This window comes from Oncorhynchus masou, chromosome 29 (assembly GCF_036934945.1).
Source record: "Oncorhynchus masou masou isolate Uvic2021 chromosome 29, UVic_Omas_1.1, whole genome shotgun sequence".
Lineage (NCBI taxonomy): Eukaryota > Metazoa > Chordata > Actinopteri > Salmoniformes > Salmonidae > Oncorhynchus > Oncorhynchus masou.
The window spans coordinates 79,327,292-79,351,813 of NC_088240.1; the positions used below are offsets into that span (position 1 = coordinate 79,327,292).

The 24,522-nt window shown below is 45.1% G+C and overlaps 1 protein-coding gene across 1 annotated transcript in view; it reads left to right on the forward strand.

The window, feature by feature from the left end:
* Positions 1 to 24,522, forward strand: part of LOC135520686 (thrombospondin type-1 domain-containing protein 4-like) — a 102,601-nt gene that overhangs the window by 30,438 nt on the left and 47,641 nt on the right. Inside the window, exon 6 of the mRNA XM_064946421.1 lies at positions 4,715 to 4,814. Coding sequence (XP_064802493.1) covers positions 4,715 to 4,814 — 100 coding nt within the window. The remainder of the gene's footprint in view (positions 1 to 4,714; positions 4,815 to 24,522) is intronic.

A 24,522-nucleotide genomic window follows, 5' to 3' on the forward strand; every position in this document is an offset into this window, starting at 1 on the left:
GGAGAGAGTGGAAGATAGAGAGGAGAGAGTGGAAGATAGAGAGGAGAGAGTGGAAGATAGAGAGGAGAGAGTGGAAGATAGAGAGGAGAGAGTGGAAGATAGAGAGGAGAGAGTGGAAGATAGAGAGGAGAGAGTGGAAGATAGAGAGGAGAGAGTGGAAGATAGAGAGGAGAGAGTGGAAGATAGAGAGCAGAGAGTGGAAGATAGAGAGCAGAGAGTGGAAGATAGAGAGCAGAGAGTGGAAGATAGAGAGCAGAGAGTGGAAGATAGAGAGCAGAGAGTGGAAGATAGAGAGGAGAGAGTGGAAGATAGAGAGGAGAGAGTGGAAGAAAGAGAGGAGAGAGTGGAAGAAAGAGAGGAGAGAGTGGAAGAAAGAGAGGAGAGAGTGAGAAGAAAGAGAGTTGAAGATAGAGAGGAGAGAGTGAGAAGATAGAGAGGAGAGAGTGAGAAGATAGAGAGGAGAGAGTGAGAAGATAGAGAGGAGAGAGTGAGAAGATAGAGAGTAGAGAGTGGAAGAAAGAGAGGAGAGAGTGGAAGAAAGAGAGGAGAGTGGAAGAAAGAGGAGAGTGGAAGAAAGAGAGGAGAGAGTGGAAGAAAGAGAGGAGAGAGTGGAAGAGAGAGGAGAGAGTGAGAAGAAAGAGAGGAGAGAGTGGAAGAAAGAGAGGAGAGAGTGAGAAGAAAGAGAGTTGAAGATAGAGAGGAGAGAGTGAGAAGATAGAGAGGAGAGAGTGAGAAGATAGAGAGGAGAGAGTGAGAAGATAGAGAGGAGAGAGTGAGAAGATAGAGAGTAGAGAGTGGAAGAAAGAGTGGAAGAAAGAGAGGAGAGAGTGGAAGAAAGAGAGGAGAGTGGAAGAAAGAGAGGAGAGTGGAAGAAAGAGAGGAGAGAGTGGAAGAAAGAGAGGAGAGAGTGGAAGAGAGAGGAGAGAGTGAGAAGAAAGAGAGGAGAGAGTGGAAGAAAGAGAGGAGAGAGTGGAAGAGAGAGGAGAGAGTGAGAAGAAAGAGAGAAGATAGAGGAGAGAGTGAGAAGATAGAGAGGAGAGAGTGAGAAGATAGAGAGGAGAGAGTGAGAGGAGAGAGTGGAAGAAAGAGAGGAGAGAGTGGAAGAAAGAGAGGAGAGTGGAAAAAAGAGAGGAGAGAGAGAAGATAGAGAGGAGAGAGAGAGAAGATAGCGAGGAGAGAGTGAGCAGATAGAGAGGAGAGAGTGGAAGATAGAGAGGAGAGAGTGGAAGATAGAGAGGAGAGAGTGGAAGATAGAGAGGAGAGAGTGGAAGATAGAGAGGAGAGTGGAAGATAGAGAGTGGAAGATAGAGAGGAGAGAGTGGAAGAAAGAGAGGAGAGAGTGGAAGAAAGAGAGGAGAGAGTGGAAGATAGAGAGGAGAGAGTGGAAGATAGAGAGGAGAGAGTGAGAAGAAAGAGAGAAGACAGAGAGGAGAGAGTGAGAAGAAAGAGAGGAGAGAGTGAGAAGAAAGAGAGTTGAAGATAGAGAGGAGAGAGTGGAAGATAGAGAGGAGAGAGTGAGAAGATAGAGAGGAGAGAGTGAGAAGATAGAGAGGAGAGAGTGAGAAGATAGAGAGGAGAGAGTGAGAAGATAGAGAGTAGAGAGTGGAAGAAAGAGAGGAGAGAGTGAGAGGAGAGAGTGGAAGAAAGAGAGGAGAGAGTGGAAGAAAGAGAGGAGAGAGAGAGAAGATAGAGAGTGGAAGAAAGAGAGGAGAGAGAGAGAACAGAGAGGAGAGAGAAAGAAGATAGCGAGGAGAGAGTGAGCAGATAGAGAGGAGAGAGTGAGAAGATAGAGAAGAGAGAGTGAGAAGATAGAGAGGAGAGAGTGAGAAGATAGAGAGGAGAGAGTGAGAAGATAGAGAGGAGAGAGTGAGAAGATAGAGAGGAGAGAGTGGAAGAAAGAGAGGAGAGAGAGAACAGAGAGAGTGGAAGAAAGAGAGGAGAGAGAAAGAAGATAGCGAGGAGAGAGAGAGAAGATAGAGAGTGGAAGAAAGAGAGGAGAGAGAGAGAAGATAGAGAGGAGAGAGTGGAAGAAAGAGAGGAGAGAGTGGAAGAAAGAAAAGAGAGAGAGAGGAGATAGTGGAAGAAAGAGAGGAGAGAGAGAGAAGATAGTGGAAGAAAGAGAGGAGAGAGTGGAAGAAAGAGAGGAGAGAGTGGAAGAAAGAAAGGAGAGAGAAAGGAGAGAGAGAGGAGAGAGTGGAAGAAAGAGAGGAGAGAGTGGAAGAAAGAGAGTAGAGAGTGGAAGAAAGAGAGGAGAGAGTGGAAGAAAGAAATGAGAGAGAGAGGAGAGAGTGGAAGAAAGAGGAGAGAGAGAGAAGATAGAGCGTGGAAGACCTTGCGTGCGCTGCAGGATTTGAATCCATAACGGCGTTGTGTGTTACTAATGGTTTTCTTTGAGACTGTGGTCCCAGCTCTCTTCAGGTCATTGACCAGGTCCTGCCGTGTAGTTCTGGGCTGATCCCTCACCTTCCTCATGATCATTGATGCCCCACGAGGTGAGATCTTGCATGGAGATCTTGCATCTTGCATGGAGCCCCAGACCGAGGGTGATTGACCGTCATCTTGAACTTCTTCCATTTTCTAATAATTGCACCAACAGTTGTTGCCTTCTCACCAAGCTGCTTGCCTATTGTCCTGTAGCCCATCCCAGCCTTGTGCAGGTCTACAATTTTATCCCTGATGTTCTTACACAGCCCTCTGGTCTTGGCCATTGTGGAGAGGTTGGAGTCTGTTTGATTGAGTGTATGGACAGGTGTCTTTTATACAGGTCACGAGTTCAAACAGGTGCAGTTAATACAGGTAATGAGTGGAGAACAGGAGGGCTTCTTAAAGAAAAACTAACAGGTCTGTGAGAGCCGGAATCCTTACTGGTTGGTAGGTGATCAAATACTTATGTCATGCAATAAAATGCAAAAATTAATTACTTAAAAATCATACAATGTGATTTTCTGGGTTTTTGTTTTAGATTCCGTCTCTCACAGTTGAAGTGTACCTATGATAAACATTACAGACCTCTACATGCTTTGCAAGTAGAAAAACCTGCAAAATCGGCAGTGTATCAAATACTTGTTCTCCCCACTGTAGGCCTCATGGTATGTCGGACTTCAGTATACATAAAGATGGTATGTAACTTACCGGTTGTTATTTCTGAATGTACGGATGATAGATGCAACCGTGTAGCAGCTCAGGTTGAGCTGAACTCTCTGCCCAGCCTCCCATATACTCAACCCATGGTTGAGCACATGGTCAACCAATGTGGCCCTGATCTAATCTGAGACAACTGTCCGTCCGTCCTCGTCGTCATCGTCCTCCTCCTCCTTCACCTCTAGCTCTTGCTTCACCATTGACTTCCATTTTCCTCCAAAACAGGAGAGCTCATCTGTGGCCTTTTATAGTGCTAAAGCTCTGATTTTTAAGTGAACAATTCAGCAGCGAGTGTTTACACCTGTCAGGAGTGGGTGTTTCCAATTGGTGTATAGCGCTTGGCATTGTGATTGGAGTTGCTTTCCAAAGGGACTGAAGATAATTTAACGTTTAATGTTGTGCCTAACGTAGAAAACTGTGTGTAGTGTTTTGCAAAATGTGTGATATAGAATTGAAAAGTGTAAAGCAGGAATTGTGCTTGCAATTTTGCAGACTTGGTTTCAGGGATTTGGTACATGAGTTTCAGGTTTCGGTGATTGCGTTCCAAGTTCCAATTTTAGTGTGTAAACAATTGGGAAAAACAGCAATTCTGACTATTTTGAGGAAGTGTTTACTGGCTACGGCGTCTCAAGATGGACAAACAGTACTTTTGCAGTTTTTTCTACATTTTAACGCAAAGGTCTCTTAAGGGAGTATGAGAGCACCTTTTGTTTGGTCCTCGGCTCGGTGAAGGCTGAACCGAAGCATGCCGACGGCTTCAGGCGTTTCTAGTATTAACACTGTGAGTAAGTACTGTCACTTAGTAACTGAACTCCTTCTGCCCTCTTTATTAGTGCTTTGTGTGTGTGTGTCCCTCTGGGGGTTAAAGTGATTTACAGGTAGCACTATGATCTTCACTGTTCCTCTATTGGAGAAATATATCAGGTGTGCAGGGTTAGACTCCAACTGTAGTTTCACTCTCCTCACTCCCTTCAGAATGCTCAAACTGTCTCCAGTACTTCTCTATTGGCCTGACTCGCACGTGCATAGACACACTTACACACACACACACACACACACTCAGACACACAGCTCAGTGTTGGATAGAAAAGCTGGGTGGATTTATGTGTGTATGGCTGATCCCAGAGAGTCTATTATTTCCATATGCTGCTTAGTGCATCGGCCCACTGTCAGAGCGATCATGAGACAATGGTGTGTGTGTCTCTCTGTGTGTGTGTGTGTGTGTGTGTGTGTGTCTGACTAATACCTCTCTCCCATTTTATGCTTGCCCTCTTAATTTGTATGACTCTCTCATCTCTTCTTCTCTGTTTCTCCATCCACCTAGTGTACTGGCCAGCCTTAGGGTTGGGCATGATATTATAGCCTCAATTGTCAATACCTGAGATCTACAATACTGACATGTACTTGTCCCTCCCTCCCTCCCTCCCTCCCTCCCTCCCTCCCTCCCTCCCTCCCTCCCTCCCTCCCTCCCTCCCTCCCTCCCTCCCCCTCCCTCCCTCCCTCCCTCCCTCCCTCCCTCCCTCCCTCCCTCCCTCCCTCCCTCCCTCCCTCCCTCCCTCCCTCCCTCTGTCAGGTATGTGTAGGAGGTGCAGACTCCAGAGCAGAGCAGTGCGCTTCCTACAACAACCAGGAGTTTATGGGCAGACTGTACGACTGGGAACCTTTCACTCAGGGTAAGTTACACACACACACGCACACACACACACGCACACGCGCACACACACGCACACGCACACACACACACACACACACACACACACATGCACACACACTTGTTAATGTGTATGTAGTTGTTGTGTATATGATTGTTTAAGTAAGGCCATTGTTTAGGTGTTTAACAAACCTCCCCTGGCCTGCCCAATCCACTGCAACTCACATTCTGATTGGTGGGTCCAGATATATTTTGGAAGGTGCTATAAAAAGAGAGGAGGGAGAGAAGGAGAGAGGGAAGGAGGGAGAGAGAGAGGGGGTGGAGAGGAGGGAGAGAGAGAGAGAGAGAGAGAGACACGCCCTACAGAGCCCCAGGACAGCAGCACAATTAGACCCAACCAAATCATGAGAAAACAAAAAGATAATTACTCGACACATTGGAAAGAATTCACAAAAAAACAGAGCAAACCAGAATGCTATTTGGCCCTAAACAGAGAGTACACAGCGGCAGAATACCTGACCACTGTGACTGACCCAAAATTAAGGAAAGCTTTGACTATGTACAGACTCAGTGAGCATAGCCTTGCTATTGAGAAAGGCCGCCGTAGGCAGACATGGCTCTCAAGAGAAGACAGGCTATGTGCTCACTTCCCACAAAATGAGGTGGAAACTGAGCTGCACTTCCTAACCTCCTGCCCAATGTATGACCATATTAGAGAGACATATTTCCCTCAGATTACAAAGAAATCGAAAACAAATCCAATTTTGATAAACTCCCATATCTACTGGGTGAAATTCCACAGTGTGCCATCACAGCAGCAAGATTTGTGACCTGTTGCCACGAGAAAAGGGCAACCAGTGAAGAACAAACACCATTGTAAATACAACCCATATTTGTGCTTATTTATTTGATCTTGTGTCCTTTAACCATTTGTACATTGTTAAAACACTGTATATATATAGTATGACATTTGTAATGTCTTTATTGTTTTGAAACTTCTGTATGTGTAATGTTTACTGTTAATTTTTTTTGTTTATTTCACTTTATATATTCACTTTATATATCATCTACCTCACTTGCTTTGGCAATGTTAACACATGTTTCCCATGCCAATAAAGCCCTTGAATTGAATTGAATTGAAAATTGAGAGAGAGAGAGGCCGTGATCAGATGAGCTCCTGCATTTTTCAGCATTTTCTTTAAAAAAGATAGATTTAGAGTTAGATAAACTTGGATTTTATGTCAGGAACATATACAGGATGCTACCATCTACAACACAACATTCACTTCAAATCAAAACTCAAAACCTACAACCTGATTTTGGACGGAATTACGGAACCACCGGGAAGGTTCACAACTACCAAGGATTATTATTCATACAGCAAATCCTCTGGAAACAACAGAAACCTGAAAACACCAACAACCTGGAACTGAATGAGTAATGTTTAGTCTGAAACTATATTTTATTTCCATAAGCCAAGAAGAAAAATACACTACATTACTCTATAAGGACTGAATTCTAACAAAATTCTGCCAAGCTTGATACAGCTTCAATTAGCACTGACGTGTCAAGTGAGAGGTGTCAAAGCCCTTTAGCCCAACAATGGCAGGAGAGTCAAACAGTCTACTCCAAACAAATGGAGAGGCCTTAGAAGTTCACTCCTGCTTTCAGAGGAAATTAAATACAGTACCCTGTGCATGTAAAGAATGATAAGGCAAGAAAAGATTACAAAATGAAGCTCCTTATGGAAAATGGGTACATCAGCAACCTTATCTTCCAAGCAAACCATCCCCTGGCATGGCACAGTGCTATATTAGAACACTACCCCTCTGTTAAAAGAGGGGGGGTTAACGAGGGGTGGAAACTCAGGATACTTGACAACGAGGACTCTGAGTCAGCTAATATAAATCTCTATAAGTCTGGAACAGTAATGGTACAGGGTAACCCCAAACAGTTTCAGCTGAACTCTCACCTAATCAAAAAATTAGCCCAGCAGGAGAAGCTCTCCCTTGTGAAAGATACCTCCATCCCGAGCTGGTCAGACCAGACCTCTTCATTATATAACCCCACAGACGAGCAACCCCCAGCGGAAAGTCAACCTCCCAGCACAGATTACTACCCTCTCATTGAAATGAAGGATAAATTTACCCAGCTGGAGGTAAGACAGGTGGATCTGGAACAGCAGGTGATTACACTCCAGTCAGCACAGACCCAGACAACAGTCCAGCACAACAACACTCTCTTAATCATACCTGGAGAGCTGGAGGTGGAGAGACATATCTGCACTCTGGACAGTGGTGAGACAACTTCAACAGGAGCAGGAGCAGGAGAAGAACAGAACACTAGAGGAGAGGATCAGTGCTGGAGGAGAGGTTGAGGGGGATGGCGTGTGACAGAGAACAACCCACTAGAGAGGTGGCCACCCCCGCAGAGAAGCCAGCAGAACAGCCCATCTCAGCACCCGACACCACAGCAGAACAGTCCACACCAGACCCTGACCATAGCGTCGACATCACAGCAGAACAGACAAATGAAGAACCCCAAGCCCAGCAGCTCTCAACCCCTCTGAGCACCCCCCCTGTCAGCCACCCTGATAGCCCTTCTGACAACCCCCACACGCACTGAGGACATACACAAGACACTGATTGTTCTCCTTATGGACTCAAATGGGAAATATATACAAGAAAAAAAACTTTTTCCCAAACACAGTGTGTCTAAACTCTGGTGTCCAAACACCCAGCGCGCCCTCAACCTTCTGTCTGAGGACCAACTAGGGTCACCCAGCCACATAATAATACACACAGGCACAAACGACCTGAGAGCACAGCAGGAAAGGGTGGCCACAGCACTGAAGGGAGTGATTGAAAAAGCTTCTTCTACTTTCTCCAACTCACAAGTGGTTATCTCCACCCTGCTACCACGAAAAGACATCCACCTTGCCACAATACAGCGGTAAATACAGTAAACGCAAGTATTTCCCGTGACTGTGCCTCAAAACCAAATGTTTTCCTGGCCCACCACTCCACCCTGGACTTGAACAGCCTCTATGATCAGGTCCACCTCTACAAGGCAGCAGTGCCCACCTTTGCCCGGACTCTAAAGCACAAACGTATCCCCAACACTTCACACAGGAGCAACAGATCAATAGAAACCCCACCCGACCAGCGAGACACCCTCCCAGACCTGCGGGACCCTCCCCTGGACCTACACATAGAGGACCCACGCCAAGAGAACTTACATCCAGACCACAGCACCCCCAGCCACATCCACACTCCCACCCCAACCAATAAACACCCCCCCACATCAACCATGCCCACACCCCATTTAGGCCCCCTCAGATCAGACCTATGCCACTCCTGCCCACCCCATGCACCCCACCCCCGCAAAGAGGGCCTCAACATGGAAGTCACAGACCCAGACAGGTAGTGAGTGGGCAAACAGGCCCAACCCCCACTCTTACACTAGCCCAAGCCAATGGAATGTACCAGATGCTCAGTAGGCTCTGCTCACACTTACTGGCCTGAGGCCAAACCACAACCAACAACATTAGACCCTTTATGGAACACAAAGCCTTCACTATATCATCCTGGAATATCCAAGGCCTGAGGTCATCTGCCTTTGGCCTAAAGAGCAGGAACCCGAACTTCACCAAAGAAATCGGTAATACAGACATTGTCATCCTGCAAGAAACCTGGTATAGAGGAGACGGACCCACTGGTTGCCCTCTAGGTTGCAGAGAGCTGGTAGTCCCATCCACCAAACTACTCAGGGGGTATGTTAATTTCGTATAGAGCAGACCTAACTCACTCCATTAAATTAATCAAAACAGGAACATTTTACATTTGGCTAGAAATTCAAAAGGATATTATCTTAACAGAGACAAATGTCCTCCTGTGTGCTACCTATATCCCCCCACTAGAATCCCCATACTTTAATTGTATTATTATTATTTATTTTTTTCACCTTTATTTAACCAGGTAGGCAAGTTGAGAACAAGTTCTCATTTACAATTGCGACCTGGCCAAGATAAAGCAAAGCAGTTCGACACATACAACGACACAGAGTTACACATGGAATAAACAAACATACAGTCAATAATACAGTATAAACAAGTCTATATACGATGTGAGCAAATGAGGTGAGATAAGGGAGGTAAAGGCAAAAAAAGGCCATGGTGGCAAAGTAAATACAATATAGCAAGTAAAACACTGGAATGGTAGATTTGCAATGGAAGAATGTGCAAAGTAGAAATAAAAATAATGGGGTGCAAAGGAGCAAAATAAATAAATAAATTAAATACAGTAGGGAAAGAGGTAGTTGTTTGGGCTAAATTATATGTGGGCTATGTACAGGGGCAGTATTCTGTGAGCTGCTCTGACAGTTGGTGCTTAAAGCTAGTGAGGGAGATAAGTGTTTCCAGTTTCAGAGATTTTTGAAGTTCGTTCCAGTCATTGGCAACAGAGAACTGGAAGGAGAGGCGGCCAAAGAAAGAATTGGTTTTGGGGGTGACTAGAGAGATATACCTGCTGGAGCGTGTGCTACAGGTGGGAGATGCTATGGTGACCAGCGAGCTGAGATAAGGAGGGACTTTACTTAGCAGGGTCTTGTAGATGACATGGAGACAGTGGGTTTGGCGACGAGTATGAAGCGAGGGCCAGCCAACGAGAGCGTACAGGTCGCAATGGTGGGTAGTATATGGGGCTTTGGTGACAAAACGGATTGCACTGTGATAGACTGCATCCAATTTGTTGAGTAGGGTATTGGAGGCTATTTTGTAAATGACATCGCCAAAGTCGAGGATTGGTAGGATGGTCAGTTTTACAAGGGAATGTTTGGCAGCACGAGTGAAGGATACTTTGTTGCGAAATAGGAAGCCAATTCTAGATTTAACTTTGGATTGGAGATGTTTGATATGGGTCTGGAAGGAGAGTTTACAGTCAAACCAGACACCTAAGTATTTGTAGTTGTCCACGTATTCTAAGTCAGAGCCGTCCAGAGTAGTGATGTTGGACAGGCGGGTAGGTGCAGGGCATGCATTTAGTTTTACTTGTATTTAAGAGCAATTGGAGGCCACGGAAGGAGAGTTGTATGGCATTGAAGCTTGCCTGGAGGGTTGTTAACACAGTGTCCAAAGAAGGGCCAGAAGTATACAGAATGGTGTCGCCTGCGTAGAGGTGGATCAGAGACTCACCAGCAGCAAGAGCGACCTCATTGATGTATACAGAGAAGAGAGTCGGTCCAAGAATTGAACCCTGTGGCACCCCCATAGAGACTGCCAGAGGTCCGGACAGCAGACCCTCCGATTTGACACACTGAACTCTATCAGACAAATAGTTGGTGAACCAGGCGAGGCAATCATTTGAGAAACCAAGGCTGTCGAGTCTGCCGATGAGGATGTGGTGATTGACAGAGTCGAAAGCCTTGGCCAGATCAATGAATACGGCTGCACAGTAATGTTTCTTATCGATGGCGGTTAAGATATCATTTAGGACCTTGAGCGTGGCTGAGGTGCACCCATGACCAGCTCTGAAACCAGATTGCATAGCAGAGAAGGTATGGTGAGATTCGAAATGGTTGGTAATCTGTTTGTTGACTTGGCTTTCGAAGACCTTAGAAAGGCATGGTAGGATAGATATAGGTCTGTAGCAGTTTGGGTCAAGAGTGTCCCCCCCTTTGAAGAGGGGGATGACCGCAGCTGCTTTCCAATCTTTGGGAATCTCAGACGACACGAAAGAGAGGTTGAACAGGCTAGTAATAGGAGTGGCAACAATTTCGTCAGATAATTTTAGAAAGAAAGGGTCCAGATTGTCTAGCCCGGCTGATTTGTAGGGGTCCAGATTTTGCAGCTCTTTCAGAACATCAGCTGAACCGATTTGGGAGAAGGAGAAATGGGGAAGGCTTGGGCGAGTTGCTGTGGGGAGTGCAGTGCTGTTGACCGGGGTAGGAGTAGCAAGGTGGAAAGCATGGCCAGCCGTAGAAAAATGCTTATTGAAATTCTCAATTATGGTGGATTTATCAGTGGTGACAGTGTTTCCTATCTTCAGTGCAGTGGGCAGCTGGGAGGAGGTGTTCTTATTCTCCATGGACTTTACAGTGTCCCAGAACTTTTTTGAGTTAGTGTTGCAGGAAGCAAATTTCTGCTTGAAAAAGCTAGCCTTGGCTTTTCTAACTGCCTGTGTATAATGGTTTCTAGCTTCCCTGAACAGCTGCATATCACGGGGGCTGTTCGATGCTAATGCAGAACGCCATAGGATGTTTTTGTGTTGGTTAAGGGCAGTCAGATCTGGGGAGAACCAAGGGCTATATCTGTTCCTGGTTCTAAATTTCTTGAATGGGGCATGTTTATTTAAGATGGTTAGGAAGGCATTTTTTAAAAATATCCAGGCATCCTCTACTGACGGGATGAGATCAATATCCTTCCAGGATACCCCGGCCAGGTCGATTAGAAAGGCCTGCTCGCTGAAGTGTTTCAGGGAGCGTTTTACAGTGATGAGTGGAGGTCGTTTGACCGCTGACCCTTTACGGATGCAGGCAATGAGGCAGTGATCGCTGAGATCTTGGTTGAAGACAGCAGAGGTTTATTTAGAGGGCAAGTTGGTTAGGATGATATCTATGAGGGTGCCCATGTTTAAGGCTTTGGGGAGTTACCTGGTAGGTTCATTGATAATTTGTGTGAGATTGGGGGCATCAAGTTTAGATTGTAGGATGGCTGGAGTGTTAAGCATGTTCCAGTTTAGGTCGCCTAGCAGCACGAGCTCTGAAGATAGATGGGGGGCAATCAGTTCACATATGGTGTCCAGAGCACAGCTGGGGGCAGAGGGTGGTCTATAGCAGGCGGCAACGGTGAGAGACTTGTTTTTAGAGAGGTGGATTTTTAAAAGTAGAAGTTCAAATTGTTTGGGTACAGACCTGGATAGTAGGACAGAACTCTGCAGGCTGTCTTTGCAGTAGATTGCAACACTTAATGAAGACAGCTTCTCCATCCTGGAGGGGGAAATCAATCATTTCCAGGCCCAGGGACATGTACTAGTCTGTGGCGACCTAAATGCCAGAACCGGACAAGAACCTGACACCCTCAGCACACAGGGGGACAAACACCAGCCTGCAGGTGACAGCATTCCCTCCCACATATCCCCCTAGGCACAAATATGACAACATAACCAACAAAAATGGGTCACAACTCCTGCAGCTCTGTCGCACGCTGGGTATGTACATAGTCAATGGTAGGCTTCGAGGGGACTCCTATGGTAGGTACAACTATAGCTCGTCTCTTGGCAGTAGTACTGTAGACTACTTTATCACTGACCTCAACCCAGAGTCTCTCAGAGCGTTCACGGTCAGCCCACTGACACCCCTATCAGACCACAGCAAAATCACAGTCTATTTGAACAGAGCAATACTCAATCATGAGGCATCAAAGCCAAAGGAACTGAGTAACATTAAGAAATGCTATAGATGGAAGGAATGCAGTTTGGAATCCTACCAAAAAACAATTAGGCAACAACAAATTCAATCCCTTTTAGACAATTTCCTGGGTAAAATGTTCCACTGTAATAGTGAAGGTGTAAACTTGGCAGTAGAAAATCTTAACAGTATATTTGACCTTTCAGCTTCCCTATAAAAAAAATTGATCTCAAATAGAAAACCGAAGAAAATGAACAACAATGACAAATGGTTTGATGAAGAATGCAAAAATCTAAGAAAGAAATTGAGAAACCTGTCCAACCAAAAACATAGAGACCCGGAAAACCTGAGTCTACGCCTTCACTATGGTGAATCACTAAAACAATACAGAAATACACTACGGAAAAAGAAGGAACAGCACGTCAGAAATCAGCCTAATGTAATTGAAGAATCCATAGACTCTAACCAATTCTGGGAAAATTGGAAAACACTAAACAAACAACAACATGAAGAATTATCTATCCAAAATGGAGATGGATGGGGTAAACCACTTCTCCAATCTTTTTGGCTCTATTACAAATAATAAAGAGCAAAAACCTCGAATAAACTACAGGACAAAATAAAAACACTCCAACCCAAAAAGGCATGTGGTGTTGATGGTATCCTTAATGAAATTATGAAATATACAGACAACAATTCCAATTGGCTATACTCAAACTCTTTAACATCATCCTTAGCTCTGGCATCTTCCCCAATATTTGGAACGAAAGACTGATCACCCCAATCCACAAAAGCGGAGACAAATTTGACCCCAATAACTACCGTGGAATATGCGTCAACAGTAACATTGGGAAAATCCTCTGCATTATCATTAACAGCAGAATCGTACATTTCCTCAAAGAAAACAATGTACTGAGCAAATGGCAAATTGGCTTTTTACCAAATTACCGTACAACAGACTATGTATTCACTCTGCACACCCTAATTGACAAGCAAACAAACCAAAACAAAAGTATTCTCATGCTTTGTTGATTTCAAAAAGCCTTCAACTCAATTTGGCATGAGGGTCTGCTATACAAACTGATGGAAAGTGGTGTTGGGGGTAAAACATACGACATTATAAAATCCATGTACACAAACAACAAGTGTGCAGTTAAAATTGCCAAAAAACACACATTTCTTCCCACAGGTCCGTGGGGTGAGACAGGGATGCAGCTTAAGCCCCACCCTCTTCAACATATATATAGTGGGGCAAAAAAGTATTTCGTCAGCCACCAATTGTGCAAGTTCTCCCACTTAAATCCCACCATAATTTGCAAATAAATTCATAAAAAATCCTACAATGTGATTTTCTGGATTTTTTTTCTCATTTTGTCTGTAATAGTTGAAGTGTACCTATGATGACAATTACAGGCCTCTCTCATAGTTTTAAGTGGGAGAACTTGCACAATTGGTGGCTGACTAAATACTTTTTTGCCCCACTGTATCAACGAATTGGCGAGGGCACTAGAACAGTCTGCAGCACCCGGCCTCACCCTACTAGAATCTGAAGTCAAATGTCTACTGTTTACTGATGATCTGGTGCTTCTGTCACCAACCAAGGGGGACCTATAGTAGCACCTTGATATTCTGCACAGATTCTGCCAGACCTGGGTCCTGACAGTAAATCTCAGTAAGACCAAAATAATGGTGTTCCAAAAAAGGTCCAGTCGCCAGGACCACAAATACAAATTCCATCTAGACACCATCGCCCTAAAGCACACAAAAAACTATACATATCTTGGCCTAAACATCAGCGCCACAGGTAACTTCCACAAAGCTGTGAATGATCTGAGAGACAAGGCAAGAAGGGCATTCTATGCCATCAAAAGGAACATAAAATTCAACATACCAATTACGATCTGGCTAAAAATACTTGAATCAGTCATAGAGCCCATTGCCCTTCATGGTTGTGAGGTCTGTTGTCCGCTCACCAACCAAGACTTCACAAAATGGGACAAACACCAAATTGAGACTCTGCATGCAGAACTCTGCAAAAAATATCATTTGTGTACAACGTAGAACACCAAATAATGCATGCAGAGTAGAATTAGGCCGATACCCACTAATTATCAAAATCCATAACAAAGCCATCACCTACAGAGAGATGAACCTGGAGAAGAGTCCCCTAAGCAAGCTGGTCCTGGGGCTCTGTACACAAACACACCCCACAGAGCCCCAGGACAGCAGCACAATTAGACCCAATGAAATCATGAGAAAGCAAAAAGATAATTACTTGACACTTTGGAAAGAATTAACAAAAAAACAGAGCAAACTAGAATGCTATTTGGCCCTAAACAGAGAGTACACAGTGGCAGAATACCTGACCATGTACAGACTATGTACAGACTCAGTGAGCATAGCCTTGCTATTGAGAAAAGCCGCCGTAGGCAGACATGGCTGTCAAGAGAAGACAGGCTATGTGCTCACTGCCCACAAAATGAAGTGGAAACTGAGCTGCACTTCCTAACCTCCTGCCCAATGTATAACCATATTAGAGAGACATACATCCCTCAGATTACACAAATCCACAAAGAATTCAAAAACAAATCCAACTCCCATATCTACTGGGTGAAATTCCTTAGTGTGCCATCACAGCAGCAAGATTTGTGACCTGTTGCCACAAGAAAAGGGCAACCAGTGAAGAAAAAACACCATTGTAAATACAACCCATATTTATGCTTATTTATTTTCCCTTGTGTACTTTAACAATTTGTACATTGTTACAACACTGTATATATATAATATGACATTTGTAATGTAACTTCTGTATGTGTAATGTTTACTGTTCATTTGTATTGTTTATTTCACTTTTGTATATTATCTACCTCACTCTCTTGAGAGAGAGAGAGAGAGAGAGAGAGGTAGTGATCAGATGAGCTCCTGCATTGTGTGTGCGTGCGCTTGTGCATATGCAGGTGTATTTGTTGGACAGAATGTGAGAGAGTGTTGGAATGTGAGAGAGTGTTAGAATGTGTGTGAGTGAGTAGTTGTCTTAGGACCAAACAAGAGGGAAGGAGAGGGAGACAACTGTAAACAGTTTTTTGGGGAAAGACAGAGAAAAGAATAGAAAGAACGAGAGATGGGGAATCATAAACCTACATAGGGATTAAGTGAGTGAAGGGAAAACAGGAATGGGGGAGAGAGGAGGGAAAGAGAGACAGCTGTAGAATCATATCATCAAGAATTTGTCACTGTTCTGACAGATTAATGCATATGTGTGTGTTTCCGTGTGTGTGTGTGTGTGGGAAAACTACCATGTAAATTGTCCTGAGTGTGCAAGTGTGTGTGTGTGTAAATGTGCCCGCTGTATCAGTTGTCTACAGCCCCTCTGCTGACAGAACTATGACATCATAGAGCTACATAGACCAGGACACGTAGAGCTATAAAACCACTGATCTATGAGACTGGAGATCTAGAACACACAGGAACACGACACTGAGGCTGCATATCTATGTTGAGAGAGAGTCATGGTCAGGGAAGGACTGATCTATGTGGACTGAGGCTGTGTATCTATGTTGAGAGAGAGTCATGGTCAGGGTAGGACTGATCTATGTGGACTGAGGCTGTATATCTATGTTGAGAGAGAGTCATGGTCTGGGTAGGACTGATCTATGTGGACTGAGGCTGCATATCTATGTTGAGAGAGTCATGGTCAGGGTAGGACTGATCTATGTGGACTGAGGCTGTGTATCTATGTTGAGAGTCATGGTCATGGTAGGACTGATCTATGTGGACTAAGGTTGTATATCTATTTTGAGAGTCATGGTCAGGTAAGGGCTGATCTATGTGGACTGAAGCTGTGTAGCTATGATGAGAGCCATGGTCAGGGTAGGTCTGATCTATGTGGACTGAGGCTGTATATCTATGTTGAGAGTCATGGTCATGGTAGGACTGATCTATGTGGACTAAGGTTGTATATCTATTTTGAGAGTCATGGTCAGGTAAGGGCTGATCTATGTGGACCGAAGCTGTGTAGCTATGATGAGAGCCATGGTCAGGGTAGGTCTGATCTATGTGGACTGAGGCTGTATATCTATGTTGAGAGTCATGGTAGGTCTGATCTATGTGGACTTAGACTGTATATTTATGTTGAGAGAGAGTCATGGTCAGGGTTGGTCTGATCTATGTGGACTGAGACTGTATATCTATGTTGAGAGAGAGTCATGGTCAGGGTAGGACTGATCTATGTGGACTGAGGCTGTATATCTATGTTGAGAGAGAGTCATGGTCTGGGTAGGACTGATCTATGTGGACTGAGGCTGCATATCTATGTTGAGAGAGTCATGGTCAGGGTAGGACTGATCTATGTGGACTGAGGCTGTGTATCTATGTTCAGAGTCATGGTCATGGTAGGACTGATCTATGTGGACTAAGGTTGTATATCTATTTTGAGAGTCATGGTCAGGTAAGGGCTGATCTATGTGGACTGAAGCTGTGTAGCTATGATGAGAGCCATGGTCAGGGTAGGTCTGATCTATGTGGACTGAGGCTGTATATCTATGTTGAGAGTCATGGTCATGGTAGGACTGATCTATGTGGACTAAGGTTGTATATCTATTTTGAGAGTCATGGTCAGGTAAGGGCTGATCTATGTGGACCGAAGCTGTGTAGCTATGATGAGAGCCATGGTCAGGGTAGGTCTGATCTATGTGGACTGAGGCTGTATATCTATGTTGAGAGTCATGGTAGGTCTGATCTATGTGGACTTAGACTGTATATTTATGTTGAGAGAGAGTCATGGTCAGGGTTGGTCTGATCTATGTGGACTGAGACTGTATATCTATGTTGAGAGAGAGTCATGGTTAGGGTAGGTCTGATCTATGTGGACTGAGGCTGTATATCTATGTTGACAGAGAGTCATGGTCAGGGTCGGCCTGATCAATGTGGACTGAGGCTGTATAACTATGTTGAGAGAGAGTCATGGTCAGGGTAGGACTGATCTATGTGGACTGAGGCTGCATATCTATGTTGAGAGAGTCATGATCAGGGAAGGACTGATCTATGTGGACTGAGGCTGTATATCTATGTTGAGAGAGAGTCATGGTCTGGGTAGGACTGATCTATGTGGACTGAGGCTGCATATCTATGTTGAGAGAGTCATGGTCAGGGTAGGACTGATCTATGTGGACTGAGGCTGTGTATCTATGTTGAGAGTCATGGTCATGTTAGGACTGATCTATGTGGACTAAGGTTGTATATCTATTTTGAGAGTCATGGTCAGGTAAGGGCTGATCTATGTGGACTGAAGCTGTGTAGCTATGATGAGAGCCATGGTCAGGGTAGGTCTGATCTATGTGGACTGAGGCTGTATATCTATGTTGAGAGTCATGGTCATGGTAGGACTGATCTATGTGGACTAAGGTTGTATATCTATTTTGAGAGTCATGGTCAGGTAAGGGCTGATCTATGTGGACTGAAGCTGTGTAGCTATGATGAGAGCCATGGTCAGGGTAGGTCTGATCTATGTGGACTGAGGCTGTATATCTATGTTGACAGAGAGTCATGGTCATGGTAGGTCTGATCTATGTGGACTTAGACTGTATATCTATGTTGAGAGAGAGTCATGGTTAGGGTAGGTCTGATCTATGTGGACTGGGACTGTATATCTATGTTGACAGAGAGTCATGGTCAGGGTCGGCCTGATCAATGTGGACTGAGGCTGTATAAGTATGTTGAGAGAGAGTCATGGTCAGGGTAGGACTGATCTATGTGGACTGAGGCTGTATATCTATGTTGACAGAGAGTCATGGTCAGGGTAGGTCTGATCTATGTGGACTGGGACTGTATATCTATGTTGAGAGAGAGTCATGGTCAGGGTCGGCCTGATCAATGTGGACTGAGGCTGTATAAGTATGTTGAGAGAGAGTCATGGTCAGGGTAGGACTGATCTATGTGGACTGAGGCTGTATATCTACGTTGACAGAGAGTCATGGTCAGGGTCGGCCTGATCAATGTTGACTTAGGCTGTATATCTATGTTGAGAGAGAGTCATGGTCAGGGTCGGTCTGATCTATGTGGACTGAGGCTGCATATCTATGTTGAGAGAGAGTCATGGTCAGGGTAGGACTGATCTATTCTGGACCGAGGCTGTATATCTATGTTGAGAGTCATGGTCAGGGTAGGTTTGATGTATGTGGACTGAGGCTGTATATCTATGTTGAGAGGGTGTCATGGTCAGGGTAGGACTGATCTATGTGGACCGAGGCTGTATATCTATGTTGGAAGAGAGCCATGGTAAAGGTAGGTCTGGTCTATGTGGACTGAGACTGCATATCTATGTTGAGTGAGAGTCATGGTCAGGGTAGGACTGATCTATGTGGACTGACATTGTATCTCTATGTTGAGTGAGAGTCATGGTCATGGTAGGACTGATCTATGTGAACTGAGGTTGTATATCTATGTTGAGAGTCATGGTCAGGTAAGGGCTGATCTACGTGGACTGAGGCTGTGTAACTATGTTGAGAGAGAGTCATGGTCAGGGTAGGTCTGATCTATGTGGACTGAGACTGCATATCTATGTTGAGTGAGAGTCATGGTCATGGTAGGACTGATCTATGTGAACTGAGGTTGTATATCTATGTTGAGAGTCATGGTCAGGTAAGGGCTGATCTACGTGGACTGAGGCTGTGTAACTATGTTGAGAGAGAGTCATGGTCAGGGTAGGTCTGATCTATGTGGACTGAGGCTGTATATCTATGTTCAGAGTCATGGTTAGGTAAGGGCTGATCTATGTGGACTGAAGCTGTGTAGCTTTGATGAGAGCCATGGTCAGGGTAGGTCTGATCTATGTGGACTGAAGCTGTATATCTATGTTGAGAGTCATGGTCAGGTAAGTGCTGATCTATGTGGACTTAAGCTGTGTAGCTATGATGAGAGCCATGGTCAGGATAGGGTTGATCTATGCTGAGATAGAGTCATGGTCAGGGTAGGTCTGATCTATGTGGACTGAGGCTGTATATCTATCTTGAGAGTCATGGTCATGGTCAGGGTAGGGCTGATCTATGTGGACTGAGGCTGTGTAGCTATGATGAGGGCCGTGGTCAGGGTAGGGCTGAACTATGTGGACTGAGGCTGTATATCTATGTTGAGAGTCATGGTCATGGTCAGGGTAGGGCTGATCTATGTGGACTGAGGCTGTATAATTTTGTTGAGAGAGAGTCATGGTCAGGGTAGGACTGATCTATGTGGACTGAGGCTGTATATCTATGTTGAGAGAGAGTCATGGTCAGGGTAGGACTGATCTATGTGGACTGAGGCTGTATATCCATGTTGAGAGTCATGGTCATAGTAGGACTGATCTATGTGGACTGAGGTTGTATATCTATGTTGAGAGTCATGGTCAGGTAAGGGCTGATCTATGTGGACTGAAGCTGTGTTGCTTTGATGAGAGCCATGGTCAGGGTAGGTCTGATCTATGTGGACTGAGGCTGTATATCTATGTTGAGAGTCATGGTCAGGGTAGGGCTGATCTATGTGGACTGAGGCTGTGTAGCAATGATGAGAGCCATGGTCAGGGTAGAGCTGATCTTTGCTGAGATAAAGTCATGGTCAGGGTAGGTCTGATATATATGGACTGAGGCTGTATATCTATCTTGAGAGTCATGGTCAGGTAAGTGCTGATCTATGTGGACTGAGGCTGTATATCTATGTTGGGAGAGAGCCATGGTAAAGGTAGGTCTGATCTATGTGGACTGAGGCTGCATATCTATGTTCAGAGTCATGGTTAGGGTAGGTCTGATCTATGTGTACTGAGGCTGTATATCTATGTTGGGAGAGAGCCATGGTAAAGGTAGGTCTGATCTATGTGGACTGAGGCTGTATATCTATGTTGAGAGGGTGTCATGGTCAGGGTAGGACTGATCTATGTGGACTGAGGCTGTATATCTATGTTGTGAGAGAGCCATGGTAAAGGTAGGTCTGATCTATGTGCACTATGGCTGCATATCTATCTTGAGAGAGAGTCATGGTCAGGGTAGTGCTGATCTACGTGGACTGAGGCTGTTTATCTATGTTGAGAGTCATGGTCAGGGTAGGGCTGATCTATGTGGACTGAGGCTGTATATCTATGTTGAGAGAGTCATGGTCAGGGTAGGACTGATCTATGTGGACTGAGGCTGTATATCCATGTTGAGAGTCATGGTCATGGTAGGACTGATCTATGTGGACTGAGGTTGTATATCTATGTTGAGAGTCATGGTCAGGTAAGGGCTGATCTATGTGGACTGAAGCTGTGTTGCTTTGATGAGAGCCATGGTCAGGGTAGGGCTGATCTATGTGGACTGAGGCTGTGTAGCAATGATGAGAACCATGGTCAGGGTAGAGCTGATCTATGCTGAGATATAGTCATGATCAGGGTAGGTCTGATGTATGTGGACTGAGGCTGCATATCTATGTTGAGAGAGAGTCATGGTCAGGGTAGGACAGATCTATGTGGACTGAGGCTGTATATCTATGTTGAGAGTCATGGTGAGGGTAGGTCTGATGTATGTGGACTGAGGCTGTATATCTATGTTGAGAGGGTGTCATGGTCAGGGTAGGTCTGATCTATGTGGACTGAGGCTGTATATCTATGTTGGGAGAGAGCCATGGTAAAGGTAGGTCTGATCTATGTGCACTGAGGCTGCATATCTATCTTGAGAGAGAGTCATGGTCATGGTAGGACTGATCTATGTGAACTGAGGTTGTATATCTATGTTGAGAGTCATGGTCAGGTAAGGGCTGATCTATGTTGACTGAGGCTGTATATCTATGTTGAGAGAGAGTCATGGTCAGGGTAGGACTGATCTATGTGGACTGAGGCTGTATATCCATGTTGAGAGTCATGGTCATGGTAGGACTGATCTATGTGGACTGAGGTTGTATATCTATGTTGAGAGTCATGGTCAGGTAAGGGCTGATCTATGTGGACTGAAGCTGTGTTGCTTTGATGAGAGCCATGGTCAGGGTAGGGCTGATCTATGTGGACTGAGGCTGTATATCTATGTTGAGAGTCATGGTCATGGTAGGACTGATCTATGTGGACTAAGGTTGTATATCTATTTTGAGAGTCATGGTCAGGTAAGGGCTGATCTATGTGGACTGAAGCTGTGTAGCTATGATGAGAGCCATGGTCAGGGTAGGTCTGATCTATGTGGACTGAGGCTGTATATCTATGTTGAGAGTCATGGTAGGTCTGATCTATGTGGACTTAGACTGTATATTTATGTTGAGAGAGAGTCATGGTCAGGGTTGGTCTGATCTATGTGGACTGAGACTGTATATCTATGTTGAGAGAGAGTCATGGTTAGGGTAGGTCTGATCTATGTGGACTGAGGCTGTATACCTATGTTGACAGAGAGTCATGGTCAGGGTCGGCCTGATCAATGTGGACTGAGGCTGTATAACTATGTTGAGAGAGAGTCATGGTCAGGGTAGGACTGATCTATGTGGACTGAGGCTGCATATCTATGTTGAGAGAGAGTCATGGTCTGGGTAGGACTGATCTATGTGGACTGAGGCTGCATATCTATGTTGAGAGAGTCATGGTCAGGGTAGGACTGATCTATGTGGACTGAGGCTGTGTATCTATGTTGAGAGTCATGGTCATGGTAGGACTGATCTATGTGGACTAAGGTTGTATATCTATTTTGAGAGTCATGGTCAGGTAAGGGCTGATCTATGTGGACTGAAGCTGTGTAGCTATGATGAGAGCCATGGTCAGGGTAGGTCTGATCTATGTGGACTGAGGCGGTATATCTATGTTGAGAGAGAGTCATGGTTAGGGTAGGTCTGATCTATGTGGACTGGGACTGTATATCTATGTTGACAGAGAGTCATGGTCAGGGTCGGCCTGATCAATGTGGACTGAGGCTGTATAAGTATGTTGAGAGAGAGTCATGGTCAGGGTAGGACTGATCTATGTGGACTGAGGCTGTATATCTATGTTGACAGAGAGTCATGGTCAGGGTCGGCCTGATCAATGTTGACTGAGGCTGTATATCTATGTTGAGAGAGAGTCATGGTCAGGGTCGGCCTGATCAATGTGGACTGAGGATGTATAAGTATGTTGAGAGAGAGTCATGGTCAGGGTAGGACTGATCTATGTGGACTGAGGCTGTATATCTATGTTGACAGAGAGTCATGGTCAGGGTCGGCCTGATCAATGTTGACTTAGGCTGTATATCTATGTTGAGAGAGAGTCATGGTCAGGGTCGGTCTGATCTATGTGGACTGAGGCTGCATATCTATGTTGAGAGAGAGTCATGGTCAGGTTAGGACTGATCTATGTGGACCGAGGCTGTATATCTATGTTGAGAGTCATGGTCAGGGTAGGTCTGATGTATGTGGACTGAGGCTGTATATCTATGTTGAGAGGGTGTCATGGTCAGGGTAGGACTGATCTATGTGGACCGAGGCTGTATATCTATGTTGGAAGAGAGCCATGGTAAAGGTAGGTCTGGTCTATGTAGACTGAGACTGCATATCTATGTTGAGTGAGAGTCATGGTCAGGGTAGGACTGATCTATGTGGACTGACATTGTATCTCTATGTTGAGAGTCATGGTCATGGTAGGACTGATCTATGTGAACTGAGGTTGTATATCTATGTTGAGAGTCATGGTCAGGTAAGGGCTGATCTACGTGGACTGAGGCTGTGTAACTATGTTGAGAGAGAGTCATGGTCAGGGTAGGTCTGATCTATGTGGACTGAGGCTGTATATCTATGTTCAGAGTCATGGTTAGGTAAGGGCTGATCTATGTGGACTGAAGCTGTGTAGCTTTGATGAGAGCCATGGTCAGGGTAGGTCTGATCTATGTGGACTGAAGCTGTATATCTATGTTGAGAGTCATGGTCAGGTAAGTGCTGATCTATGTGGACTTAAGCTGTGTAGCTATGATGAGAGCCATGGTCAGGATAGGGTTGATCTATGCTGAGATAGAGTCATGGTCAGGGTAGGTCTGATCTATGTGGACTGAGGCTGTATATCTATCTTGAGAGTCATGGTCATGGTCAGGGTAGGGCTGATCTATGTGGACTGAGGCTGTGTAGCTATGATGAGGGCCGTGGTCAGGGTAGGGCTGAACTATGTGGACTGAGGCTGTATATCTATGTTGAGAGTCATGGTCATGGTCAGGGTAGGGCTGATCTATGTGGACTGAGGATGTATAATTTTGTTGAGAGAGAGTCATGGTCAGGGTAGGACTGATCTATGTGGACTGAGGCTGTATATCTATGTTGAGAGAGAGTCATGGTCAGGGTAGGACTGATCTATGTGGACTGAGGCTGTATATCCATGTTGAGAGTCATGGTCATAGTAGGACTGATCTATGTGGACTGAGGCTGTATATCCATGTTGAGAGTCATGGTCATAGTAGGACTGATCTATGTGGACTGAGGTTGTATATCTATGTTGAGAGTCATGGTCAGGTAAGGGCTGATCTATGTGGACTGAAGCTGTGTTGCTTTGATGAGAGCCATGGTCAGGGTAGGTCTGATCTATGTGGACTGAGGCTGTATATCTATGTTGAGAGTCATGGTCAGGGTAGGGCTGATCTATGTGGACTGAGGCTGTGTAGCAATGTTGAGAGCCATGGTCAGGGTAGAGCTGATCTATGCTGAGATAAAGTCATGGTCAGGGTAGGTCTGATATATATGGACTGAGGCTGTATATCTATCTTGAGAGTCATGGTCAGGTAAGTGCTGATCTATGTGGACTGAGGCTGTATATCTATGTTGGGAGAGAGCCATGGTAAAGGTAGGTCTGATCTATGTGGACTGAGGCTGCATACCTATGTTCAGAGTCATGGTTAGGGTAGGTCTGATCTATGTGTACTGAGGCTGTATATCTATGTTGGGAGAGAGCCATGGTAAAGGTAGGTCTGATCTATTTGGACTGAGGCTGCATATCTATGTTGAGAGAGAGTCATGGTCAGGGTAGGACAGATCTATGTGGACTGAGGCTGTATATCTATGTTGAGAGTCATGGTCAGGGTAGGTCTGATGTATGTGGACTGAGGCTGTATATCTATGTTGAGAGGGTGTCATGGTCAGGGTAGGACTGATCTATGTGGACTGAGGCTGTATATCTATGTTGTGAGAGAGCCATGGTAAAGGTAGGTCTGATCTATGTGCACTATGGCTGCATATCTATCTTGAGAGAGAGTCATGGTCAGGGTAGTGCTGATCTACGTGGACTGAGGCTGTTTATCTATGTTGAGAGTCATGGTCAGGGTAGGGCTGATCTATGTGGACTGAGGCTGTATATCTATGTTGAGAGAGAGTCATGGTCAGGGTAGGACTGATCT